Source organism: Notothenia rossii, assembly GCF_949606895.1.
Source record: "Notothenia rossii genome assembly, chromosome: 1".
In the NCBI taxonomy this organism is placed as follows: domain Eukaryota; kingdom Metazoa; phylum Chordata; class Actinopteri; order Perciformes; family Nototheniidae; genus Notothenia; species Notothenia rossii.
The window spans coordinates 96,551,129-96,563,797 of record NC_136912.1 but is presented as its reverse complement, the minus strand read 5'-3'; the positions used below and the strand labels follow the sequence as shown (position 1 = coordinate 96,563,797).

The following is a 12,669-nucleotide window of genomic DNA, read 5'->3' as shown; positions in this document are numbered from 1 at the left end:
TTGTATCCATATCTCTCTTACTAGAATCTCCCACCATCCAACTAACAACAACAACAACGTCAAGCCTTTGGGCTCTGAAACTACGGGGTGGCCGAGGACAAATACAAATGCGTTAATTGCACGTTAAAATTATTAATGGTGTTAAAAATGTTTTGCGTTAATTTGACAGCCCTATGTTTTCTGTGTGTGGCCCTCAGTGAGGACAGTTTGCACCCCCTGCTTCAGCACACGATATCACTCAGTGTTATCTGTTCCTCTCCCACAGATCAGAGAGTCGGTCATCAACAGGTTCCTGACGGCCAAGCATCACTTCCTGCTGTCGGACCTGGTGATCGAGGAGGAGATCCCCAGCATCGGGTAAATAAAGAACACTGATGGTTCCAGGGTTTCCCACACACAGACTTTACTTGGGCGGGGCCGCCCAGGAATATTAACGGGCTCCCAGGAATATTAACGGCCGCCCAGGAATATTAACGGCCGCCCAGGAATATTAACGGGCTCCCAGGTATATTAACGGGCTCCCAGGAATATTAACGGGCTCCCAGGTATATTAACGGCCGCCCAGGTATATTAACGGGCTCCCAGGAATATTAACGGGCTCCCAGGAATATTAACGGACTCCCAGGTATATTAACGGACTCCCAGGTATATTAACGGCCGCCCAGGTATATTAACGGACTCCCAGGTATATTAACGGCCGCCCAGGTATATTAACGGACTCCCAGGTATATTAACGGCCCGCCCAGGTATATTAACGGACTCCCAGGTATATTAACGGCCGCCCAGGTATATTAACGGACTCCCAGGTATATTAACGGCCGCCCAGGTATATTAACGGACTCCCAGGTATATTAACGGCCGCCCAGGTATATTAACGACTCCCAGGAATATTAACGGCCGCCCAGGAATATTAACGGGCTCCCAGGTATATTAACGGACTCCCAGGTATATTAACGGCCGCCCAGGTATATTAACGGACTCCCAGGTATATTAACGGCGCCCAGGAATATTAACGGACTCCCAGGTATATTAACGGACGCCCAGGTATATTAACGGCCGCCCAGGGAATATTAACGGACTCCCAGGTATATTAACGGCCGCCCAGGAATATTAACGGCCGCCCAGGAATATTAACGGACTCCCAGGTATATTAACGGGCTCCCAGGTATATTAACGGACTCCCAGGTATATTAACGGACTCCCAGGTATATTAACGGCCGCCCAGGTATATTAACGGACTCCCAGGTATATTAACGGCCGCCCAGGAATATTAACGGACTCCCAGGTATATTAACGGCCGCCCAGGAATATTAACGGCCGCCCAGGAATATTAACGGCCGCCCAGGAATATTAACGGCCGCCCAGGAATATTAACGGCCGCCCAGGAATATTAACGGGCTCCCAGGTATATTAACGGCCGCCCAGGAATATTAACGGCCGCCCAGGAATATTAACGGCCGCCCAGGAATATTAACGGCCGCCCAGGAATATTAACGGCCGCCCAGGAATATTAACGGGCTCCCAGGTATATTAACGGCCGCCCAGGAATATTAACGGCCGCCCAGGAATATTAACGGCCGCCCAGGAATATTAACGGCCGCCCAGGAATATTAACGGGCTCCCAGGTATATTAACGGCCGCCCAGGAATATTAACGGCCGCCCAGGAATATTAACGGCCGCCCAGGAATATTAACGGCCGCCCAGGAATATTAACGGCCGCCCAGGAATATTAACGGGCTCCCAGGTATATTAACGGCCGCCCAGGAATATTAACGGCCGCCCAGGAATATTAACGGGCTCCCAGGAATATTAACGGCCGCCCAGGTATATTAACGGACTCCCAGGTATATTAACGGACTCCCGGGTATATTAACGGACTCCCAGGTATATTAACGGACTCCCAGGTATATTAACGGCCGCCCAGGTATATTTTGCGACCCATTTAGGATTTTTTTTTTTTCCGTCCGCGACCACTACGCCATCTGCGATCAATTTAACTTGTGGACAATGATCCCTCGCTCTACGCCTCCTGTACCCAGTCGGGAGGACCGGGGGGTTTCCCGATGGCCAGGCCTGTTAAGTGGTCTACCTCACACAGGGGGACTGGCTGTCTGCATGATGTGGTCTGCCTCACAGGGTGACTGGCTGTCTACATGATGTGGTCTGCCTCACACAGGGGGACTGGCTGTCTACATGATGTGGTCTGCCTCACACAGGGGGACTGGCTGTCTGCATGATGTGGTCTGCCTCACACAGGGGGACTGGCTGTCTACATGATGTGGTCTGCCTCACAGGGTGACTGGCTGTCTACATGATGTGGTCTGCCTCACACAGGGGGACTGGCTGTCTACATGATGTGGTCTGCCTCACAGGGGGACTGGCTGTCTACATGATGTGGTCTGCCTCACACAGGGGGACTGGCTGTCTACATGATGTGGTCTGCCTCACAGGGGGACTGGCTGTCTACATGATGTGGTCTGCCTCACACAGGGGGACTGGCTGTCTACATGATGTGGTCTGATGACATGGCCACTGTCATACAGATCTTAAATCGAAGCCCTTGATTGGTCTCTGTGTCATTCAAGCTCAGTATAACCTCAGCTCAGGTGAGGCAAAGGACTCACCTGATAGTTCACTTAGTCTAAGTTCTCAGTGGGTCTCAAACCGTTTGGTCACCATTTATGTAAACACATATTTCCATTTGAGGGGGGAGTGATGAGTAAAATATGCGGAGGAGGGAGAGGAGCAGGGGGGAGAGGAGGGAGAGGAGCGGGGGGGAGAGGAGCAGGAGGGAGAGGAGCAGGAGGGAGAGGAGCAGGGGGGAGAGGAGGGAGAGGAGCGGGGGGGAGAGGAGCAGGAGGGAGAGGAGCAGGGGGGAGAGGAGGGAGAGGAGCAGGGAGGAGAGGAGGGAGAGGAGCGGGGGGGAGAGGAGCAGGAGGGAGAGGAGCAGGGGGGAGAGGAGGGAGAGGAGCAGGGAGGAGAGGAGCAGGAGGGAGAGGAGGGAGAGGAGCAGGGAGGAGAGGAGCAGGAGGGAGAGGAGGGAGAGGAGCAGGGAGGAGAGGAGCAGGGGGGAGAGGAGGGAGAGGAGCAGGGGGGAGAGGAGGGAGAGGAGCAGGGGGGAGAGGAGCAGGGGGGAGAGGAGGGAGAGGAGCAGGGGGGAGAGGAGCAGGGGGGAGAGGAGGGAGAGGAGCAGGGAGGAGAGGAGCAGGAGGGAGAGGAGGGAGAGGAGCAGGGAGGAGAGGAGCAGGAGGGAGAGGAGGGAGAGGAGCAGGGAGGAGAGGAGCAGGGGGGAGAGGAGGGAGAGGAGCAGGGGGGAGAGGAGCAGGAGGGAGAAGAGCAGGGGGGAGAGGAGGGAGAGGAGGGAGAGGAGCAGGAGGGAGAGGAGGGAGAGGAGCAGGGAGGAGAGGAGCAGGAGGGAGAGGAGGGAGAGGAGCAGGGAGGAGAGGAGCAGGGGGAGAGGAGCAGGGGGGAGAGGAGGGAGAGGAGCAGGAGGGAGAGGAGGGAGAGGAGCAGGGAGGAGAGGAGCAGGAGGGAGAGGAGGGAGAGGAGCAGGGAGGAGAGGAGCAGGAGGGAGAGGAGCAGGGAGGAGAGGAGCAGGGGGGAGAGGAGAGAGAGGAGCAGGAGGGAGAGGAGCAGGGGGGAGAGGAGGGAGAGGAGCAGGGGGGAGAGGAGCAGGGGGGAGAGGAGGGAGAGGAGCAGGGGGGAGAGGAGCAGGGGGGAGAGGAGGGAGAGGAGCAGGGGGGAGAGGAGGGAGAGGAGGGAGAGGAGCAGGGAGGAGAGGAGCAGGAGGGAGAGGAGGGAGAGGAGCAGGGAGGAGAGGAGCAGGAGGGAGAGGAGCAGGGGGGAGAGGAGGGAGAGGAGCAGGGGGGAGAGGAGGGAGAGGAGCAGGGAGGAGAGGAGCAGGGGGGAGAGGAGGGAGAGGAGGGAGAGGAGCAGGAGGGAGAGGAGCAGGGGGGAGAGGAGGGAGAGGAGGGAGAGGAGCAGGAGGGAGAGGAGCAGGGGGGAGAGGAGGGAGAGGAGGGAGAGGAGCAGGAGGGAGAGGAGCAGGGGGAGAGGCTGATTCAGGAGCACAGACACACTCACAACTATAAATGAAGCAAAGATAAATAAATAAGTTTCAGTGTTTTTTTCATATTGGAAATGTTATGATGTTATTGGTTATGATGTTATTGGTTATGATGTTATGATGTTATTGGTTATGATGTTATTGGTTATGATGTTATGATGTTATTGGTTATGATGTTATTGGTTATGATGTTATTGGTTATGATGTTATTGGTTATGATGTTATTGGTTATGATGTTATTGGTTATGATGTTATTGGTTATGATGTTATTGGTTACGGCCATGTTCTTATGATTTGATGATTTGATGATTTGATGATGATTGAAATGTGTACAGTTCTGTTTCATAGGTGTTTCCATAGATCTAGTCTCTTTATTTCTCCCTCAGAGTGCACCAGATTGATGCATTTAACTCCAAAATATTAAAAAAAATCTTACCGGTGGAGCATGCCCCCGGACCCCCCTAGAGGATTTGAGGTCCACCCCCACTTAAGTTCACATGGATAGGTTACTAAATACATTTAGCATGTCCATATGTTTATTTGTGGGTGGTGGATTGAAACTATAGGGCTCTCACTCTGGGCCCTGCCTGTACCTGTTGGCTCTGCCATGGCGTGAAGGGTCATGTCGTTGCACGTCACCTATACGTGTGCTCATGTTTTGCATCATTGAGAGTGAATGTTGTAATCTTTTTCTTTTCCATGTTTTTCTCTTATTTTTCTTGCATGCATTATTAACAGTGGTGCAGGTCCAGGGTATGACTTCCTTTCTTTTCACCCCCCCTCTGCCTCTCCTTTAGTTTAACCCCTGAGTGTCAGATCAGTAGTTCATACCCGTACACCCTGCTGTAGTGCTCAGTCCTTTCAGGGTTTATTTCCCTGTTATCACAATTCTGTTTTAAAGTAGCACGGCTAAGGTCTCCTGAAAAGATACATGTTTAACGTTCAAAATATTAGTTTCACATTTGAGCTTTTTTTTAAAAGATGTTTTATAATTTGTAAAGGTCATTTAAAGTGTTTTGTTGTTAACAGCTGTTATTGCAGATGAAAAATCACTCAACCCAACTTTTTTTTTTTTTTAAGGAACTACAAAAGATGTTCCTCTTTATTTGTATTTTAAACAGGAAAGAAAACAAACCATATCAGACTTTTAAAAAATGGATCCCTAGATTACTATTCCACAATTTTCTCTCAGGATTTCGGAAGCTTAATAATTATTTGTGAGATATATTTTTCCCATTTTCAAACAGCTGTAATTGTGCCATAAAATCTAACGTCTAAATCAGAGCTGTGATCATGGCAGAAACCTGTTGGGACTGTTAGTGGTAATAATGGTACCGGACCCTCCAGAGTAATAATTGATCCGTGGATAACGCACAGTCTGATCTCCATGAATCAGTGATGTCTGTCTGTTTGTCAGGATCCTGGGGATGAACCTGTTTAAGCTGGCCGAGCCTAAGCGTCCCCTGAAGCCTCAGAGGAAGGAGAGGAAGAAGGTGACGGCTCAGAATCTGTCCGACGGAGACATCAAGCTGCTGGTCAACATCCTGCGGGCGTACGACATCCCCATCCGCAGACCCAGCAGCAGGTCAGAAACCCCTCAGAAACCCCTCAGAAACCCTCTCAGAAACCCCCTCAGAAACCCCTCAGAAACCCCTCAGAAACCCCCTCAGAAACCCCTCAGAAACCTCTCAGAAACCCCTCAGAAACCCCTCAGAAACCCCTCAGAAACCTCTCAGAAACCCCCTCAGAAACCTCTCAGAAACCTCTCAGAAACCCCTCAGAAACCCCCTCAGAAACCCCTCAGAAACCTCTCAGAAACCCCTCAGAAACCCCTCAGAAACCCCCTCAGAAACCCCTCAGAAACCCCTCTCTCTCATAAACCTCTCTCTCTCATAAACCTCTCTCTCTCAGAAACCCCTCTCTCTCATAAACCTCTCTCTCTCATAAACCTCTCTCTCTCATAAACCTCTCTCTCTCATAAACCCCTCTCTCTCATAAACCTCTCTCTCTCATAAACCTCTCTCTCTCATAAACCTCTCTCTCTCATAAACCTCTCTCTCTCATAAACCCCTCTCTCTCATAAACCTCTCTCTCTCATAAACCTCTCTCTCTCATAAACCTCTCTCTCATAAACCTCTCTCTCTCATAAACCTCTCTCTCATAAACCTCTCTCTCATAAACCTCTCTCTCATAAACCTCTCTCTCTCATAAACCTCTCTCTCTCATAAACCTCTCTCTCTCATAAACCCCTCTCTCTCATAAACCTCTCTCTCTCATAAACCTCTCTCTCTCATAAACCTCTCTCTCTCATAAACCTCTCTCTCTCATAAACCCCTCTCTCTCATAAACCTCTCTCTCTCATAAACCTCTCTCTCTCATAAACCTCTCTCTCATAAACCTCTCTCTCTCATAAACCTCTCTCTCTCATAAACCTCTCTCTCTCATAAACCTCTCTCTCTCATAAACCTCTCTCTCTCATAAACCTCTCTCTCATAAACCTCTCTCTCTCATAAACCTCTCTCTCTCATAAACCTCTCTCTCTCATAAACCCCTCTCTCTCATAAACCCCTCTCTCTCATAAACCTCTCTCTCTCATAAACCTCTCTCTCATAAACCTCTCTCTCTCATAAACCTCTCTCTCATAAACCTCTCTCTCATAAACCTCCCTGTTCCCCGGCTTGAGCTTGAACCTCAGGATCCAGCCTCTGCTCTCCAGATGTAAGACCCCCGAAACATCACGATAAATAACGGGTTCACAAACAGACTCTGATATTGTTAGGAGAAATCTCCCTGGTCCCCGTCTTGAGCTTGAACCTCAGGATCCATGTATCTGTGATCCTCTCCAGAATGGAAGGAGTCATCACATACAGAGCATCAGCTAGTTCCTGAACAGTGTCCTTCACATGCTGATATCCAAGAGAGGGAGTTACTCAGTCACAAGATGGAGGAATAGAAAGCAGTATTCAATGTTTACTTCAGATTAGCTCCACGTCAGAAATGATCATGCTTGTCATATGTCTCTCTCCATAGAGGCTGAATCATCATGTTAATCACATAGCTATCATATGCCTCAAACAGTCCTGATGCTCTGCTAGGTAATCACACATCCTGTCATGTTCACAGCTACAGTTGATACCTTTGTTATCATGTGGCTCTCGTGTTGGAAGAGGACATTCAGGATGTTCCCAACATTAAGCATGCTTTATATTCACGTGATTAAACTGTTCTCCTTTCAGTCAACCTGGACCCGCGTCTCAGGGAGCCATGCAGGGCAGTGATTGGCTCCACAGCCAGGTACAAAAACACCTTTTTACAATTTAATTTCAGGAAACTGCAACCTTTTTATAATGTGAAGCGGCCAAGTCCTAAAGCAATGAGACAGGAATGAGCCCAGAGGGGACGAGGCAGTGAATGTGATGCACGGAGAATATCTAAAGTCCAGGCAAGAGAGTGCTTTGTGCACTTCCACGGTCCAACAGAAACACTTCTCCTATTTCTTTCCTTGTTTGCCTCTCCTGTGTTCTCCGTGTGTCTTTCCCTGGAGGAAAACCTTTGGTGCACCACGCCCACCTCCACCCGTCCCCCATGAATACTGGTTTATTTAACTTTATTCCATTTCTTTACTCATTTGCAAATAAAATGTAATGTAATTTACAGCTGATTGTCAGTGAGTTATGCATCTGATATTTAAACTGTGTGTTTGTTGTGGTGCAGGTTCAGGTGAGGCCCTTTGTGGAGGTCTCCTTCCAGCGCTCAGTGCTTCAGACCACCACGGCTGAGGGGCCGAACCCCTGCTGGAACGAGGAGCTGCAGCTGCCCTTCAGGTGAAACCAGAACCAGAAATATATCCATGTTTACGTCTGTCTCACAACCTCTGGGTCTAACGGGGGCCGAATCACAGCACCTGCATCCACAGAGGGGACACATGTCTCTTCTACATCAACATGTGTCCCCTCTTCTTCGTGTCTCTTCTACATCAACATGTGTCCCCTCTTCTTCGTGTCTCTTCTACATCAACATGTGTCCCCTCTTCTTCATGTCTCTTCTACATCAACATGTGTCCCCTCTTCTTCGTGTCTCTTCTACATCAACATGTGTCCCCTCTTCTTCGTGTCTCTTCTACATCAACATGTGTCCCCTCTTCTTCATGTCTCTTCTACATCAACATGTGTCCCCTCTTCTTCATGTCTCTTCTACATCAACATGTGTCCCCTCTTCTTCGTGTCTCTTCTACATCAACATGTGTCCCCTCTTCTCCATGTCTCTTCTACATCAACATGTGTCCCCTCTTCTTCGTGTCTCTTCTACATCAACATGTGTCCCCTCTTCTTCATGTCTCTTCCACATCAACATGTGTCCCCTCTTCTTCATGTCTCTTCTACATCAACATGTGTCCCCTCTTCTCCATGTCTCTTCTACATCAACATGTGTCCCCTCTTCTCCATGTCTCTTCTACATCAACATGTGTCCCCTCTTCTCCATGTCTCTTCTACATCAACATGTGTCCCCTCTTCTCCATGTCTCTTCTACATCAACATGTGTCCCCTCTTCTCCATGTCTCTTCTACATCAACATGTGTCCCCTCTTCCTCATGTCTCTTCTACATCAACATGTGTCCCCTCTTCTCCATGTCTCTTCCACATCAACATGTGTCCCCTCTTCTTCATGTCTCTTCTACATCAACATGTGTCCCCTCTTCTTCATGTCTCTTCTACATCAACATGTGTCCCCTCTTCTTCATGTCTCTTCTACATCAACATGTGTCCCCTCTTCTTCATGTCTCTTCTACATCAACATGTGTCCCCTCTTCTCCATGTCTCTTCCACATCAACATGTGTCCCCTCTTCTCCATGTCTCTTCTACATCAACATGTGTCCCCTCTTCTTCATGTCTCTTCTACATCAACATGTGTCCCCTCTTCTCCATGTCTCTTCCACATCAACATGTGTCCCCTCTTCTTCATGTCTCTTCCACATCAACATGTGTCCCCTCTTCTCCATGTCTCTTCTACATCAACATGTGTCCCCTCTTCTTCATGTCTCTTCTACATCAACATGTGTCCCCTCTTCTTCATGTCTCTTCTACATCAACATGTGTCCCCTCTTCTTCATGTCTCTTCTACATCAACATGTGTCCCCTCTTCTTCATGTCTCTTCTACATCAACATGTGTCCCCTCTTCCTCATGTCTCTTCTACATCAACATGTGTCCCCTCTTCTCCATGTCTCTTCTACATCAACATGTGTCCCCTCTTCTCCATGTCTCTTCAACATCAACATGTGTCCCCTCTTCTTCATGTCTCTTCTACATCAACATGTGTCCCCTCTTCTCCATGTCTCTTCTCCATCAACATGTGTCCCCTCTTCTCCATGTCTCTTCTACATCAACATGTGTCCCCTCTTCCTCATGTCTCTTCTACATCAACATGTGTCCCCTCTTCTCCATGTCTCTTCTACATCAACATGTGTCCCCTCTTCTCCATGTCTCTTCAACATCAACATGTGTCCCCTCTTCTTCATGTCTCTTCTACATCAACATGTGTCCCCTCTTCTTCATGTCTCTTCCACATCAACATGTGTCCCCTCTTCTTCATGTCTCTTCCACATCAACATGTGTCCCCTCTTCTCCATGTCTCTACTACATCAACATGTGTCCCATCTTCTCCATGTCTTTTCCACATCAACATGTGTCCCCTCTTCTTCATGTCTCTTCTACATCAACATGTGTCCCATCTTCTCCATGTCTTTTCCACATCAACATGTGTCCCCTCTTCTTCATGTCTCTTCTACATCAACATGTGTCCCATCTTCTCCATGTCTCTTCCACATCAACATGTGTCCCCTCTTCTTCATGTCTCTTCCACATCAACATGTGTCCCCTCTTCTCCATGTCTCTACTACATCAACATGTGTCCCATCTTCTCCATGTCTTTTCCACATCAACATGTGTCCCCTCTTCTTCATGTCTCTTCTACATCAACATGTGTCCCATCTTCTCCATGTCTTTTCCACATCAACATGTGTCCCCTCTGTGTAAAGAGACTCTGAAAGGGACAGCATAAAAGATGTCTCTCTTTCCCTCCTGATCCAAGTTTTTCAAAGCATGTAAAGAATGTGGTGACTTAGGTTTCAGTTCATAATTGACGTCACCTTGTGTTTTGTGGGTTCTACACCATTAGCGACAAACCAACCACGGTAAGCTCCGCCCAGAAACACAAAGGGGCGTGGCCAGCAGCAGCTTTTAGCATTTAAAGCTACAGACACAGAATCAGCTCTTTTGGAACAGGGCTGAAACAGAGTGGATTATGGGTAATGCTGCAATGATCTGTTTGGTTTCCCCCAAATTGATGTTGTGTCTTTTTAATAATATTCTGAAAAGATTTAAAAAAAAAATTAAAATCTGGAAAAGATTTGATAAAATACAAGAACATTTTCTGAAAGATTCTGGAAAATGTGTTTTTTAAGAAAAGAAAAGTTTGGATAATATATATTTTTAAGATTTTACCAACAAAAAATAAAGATTCGGAAAATATTTTATAAAAATTTGAAAACATTCGGAAAGATTTAAAAATGATGAAACTTTTTTTCCACCGAAAAAAAAGAAGTTTGGTTAAAATACATAAATCAGAAAAAATATATTCGAAAAATATGATATAAAAAAAAGGTAAGTTATAAAACGGGGGTTTCAACCTTCACACAACAATCTTTTCCAAATGTAACATAAAAAAGTTAATAACCTGTAAATGTGTTTCAGCCAATCGGAGACAGGTTCTGTATATACTGTATCTGAGACCTGGAATATCTCTGAGCTTTCACACCGGAGTCATTTTCCCAGGAATAGTTCCGATAGTTCTTGGGATTTTGCGTTCACACCAAAAATATCTGGAACTAGAACTTAGTTCATGAGAACCTTTTCCCCCAGATCGTCCCTGCTAGAGAGCAGGCACTTTCCTGGGAGGAAAAGGTTAACATTTCTGATTGGCTGGGCGAATTGCAAACCACGCCCCGTAAAACTCCCAAAAAGTTTTGTCAAGCCGCCATTTTATTTGCTCGCATTAGCATTATTAGCATTAGCCCCGCGCACCAACGGAGAGAGACTAACTTATGGCAACACAAAATAAAACGTGGGAGAGGTGGAGATGAGGAGGTGGAGCGATGAGGAGGTGGAGCGATGAGGAGGTGGAGCGATGAGGAGGTGGAGCGATGAGGAGGTGGAGTGATGAGGAGGTGGAGCGATGAGGAGGTGGAGCGATGAGGAGGTGGAGCGATGAGGAGGTGGAGTGATGAGGAGGTGGAGCGATGAGGAGGTGGAGTGATGAGGAGGTGTCGGCGCTTCTGGCGATTTACCCGGGACTTCGGGGGCAGTGGCGTTTTTATATGTACAAAAGTGGTGGGGCACGAACAACTTAGATGTGTATAGCTTCTGGCGCTTTTTTAAACACGTAAACAAATAGCTGTGGGATATCCATGGTTCCGATAGAGGGGGGGGGGTATAAGGAAAACACAGACACTCATCACCGAGGTCACAATATCAATCGATCCAGCAGAGCAACAGCCTATTGGCAAAACTCAGAAGATCAACCAAAGATATAACATAACCTTACCAAAGCTGCAGTAGATTAGGACTAAAGAGTTGGGGGGGACTAAGTGCGGCAAAGTACTTGGTGTGAAAGCGGCTATTGATGAAGAAGAGGATACTAGGGGACCTTTAACATCTTCCATAAAATGTGGTGGATTAACGCTAACGAATAAACTAATCTATAATCTACTTCTAACTGTTGTTGTTGTTGTTGTTGTTGTTGTTGTTGTTACGACTCCTACTGATTCCTTGGTCTTGTATGATCATCATTCATTTGATCTATTTGTTCCTCTGTGTTGCAGTCAGACCTTACAGTACTTCCTATAGATCCTCTGTCAGTTGCACACGGACGCTAAAGGACAAAGGTGTTCTGACTAAACACTAATATCAATGTGAACTCTCCTCGTCTTCAGCGCTCCTAACGGCGACTACAGCGCCGCTGCCTTACAGTCGGTGAAGGACGAGGTCTTCATCAACATCTTCGATGAGGTGGTTTATGAAACCGCAGGGGTGAGTCCAGCAGAAGTTCCATCAGAGCATCATCCTCTCACTGGACCGTTAGAGGGCTTCACCACGTCGTTTACACATGAACACACCTCAATGTATGAAGTCCGAGTCCCCCAAGCATCCTCCATATGCATCCAGTGAGGAGTCAGATATCATTCCTATACGTGCTTTAGGGTCTTTCCCTTTGGGATGTTATGGAGACACCAAAAGTATGATACTAATAATATACGCCTCACCTTTATCTGACACCAGCTTTAAAGACATGAGAACCAGCTGTTCTCTATTTGAAATGTTGAGGAGGAATCTGAAGCTCTGAATGAAACTGCTGAATAATTCTCCCTCTGTCCTCAGACTGACGGAGACAGAGGGAAGTCCATCCACACCCGCATGGAGAAGCACTGGCTGGGGTCCGTGAAGATCCCCTTCAGCACCATCTACTCCCAGAGCAGGGTGAGAGGACTCTTTAAAGTGGAGACACTCCATACTGATATACACCTGAACATCAGCAGGAGAGGACT

At 47.8% G+C, this 12,669-nt stretch overlaps 1 protein-coding gene across 8 annotated transcripts in view; it reads left to right on the top strand.

Annotated features, from left to right (window-relative positions):
* Positions 1–12,669, top strand: part of cc2d2a (coiled-coil and C2 domain containing 2A) — a 77,839-nt gene that overhangs the window by 36,664 nt on the left and 28,506 nt on the right. For all 8 annotated transcript variants that reach the window (XM_079664364.1, XM_079664359.1, XM_079664360.1 and 5 more), the window contains 6 exons: positions 266–357; positions 5,485–5,652; positions 7,304–7,361; positions 7,782–7,891; positions 12,058–12,154; positions 12,503–12,601. In XM_079664364.1, coding sequence (XP_079520490.1) covers positions 266–357; positions 5,485–5,652; positions 7,304–7,361; positions 7,782–7,891; positions 12,058–12,154; positions 12,503–12,601 — 624 coding nt within the window. The remainder of the gene's footprint in view (positions 1–265; positions 358–5,484; positions 5,653–7,303; positions 7,362–7,781; positions 7,892–12,057; positions 12,155–12,502; positions 12,602–12,669) is intronic.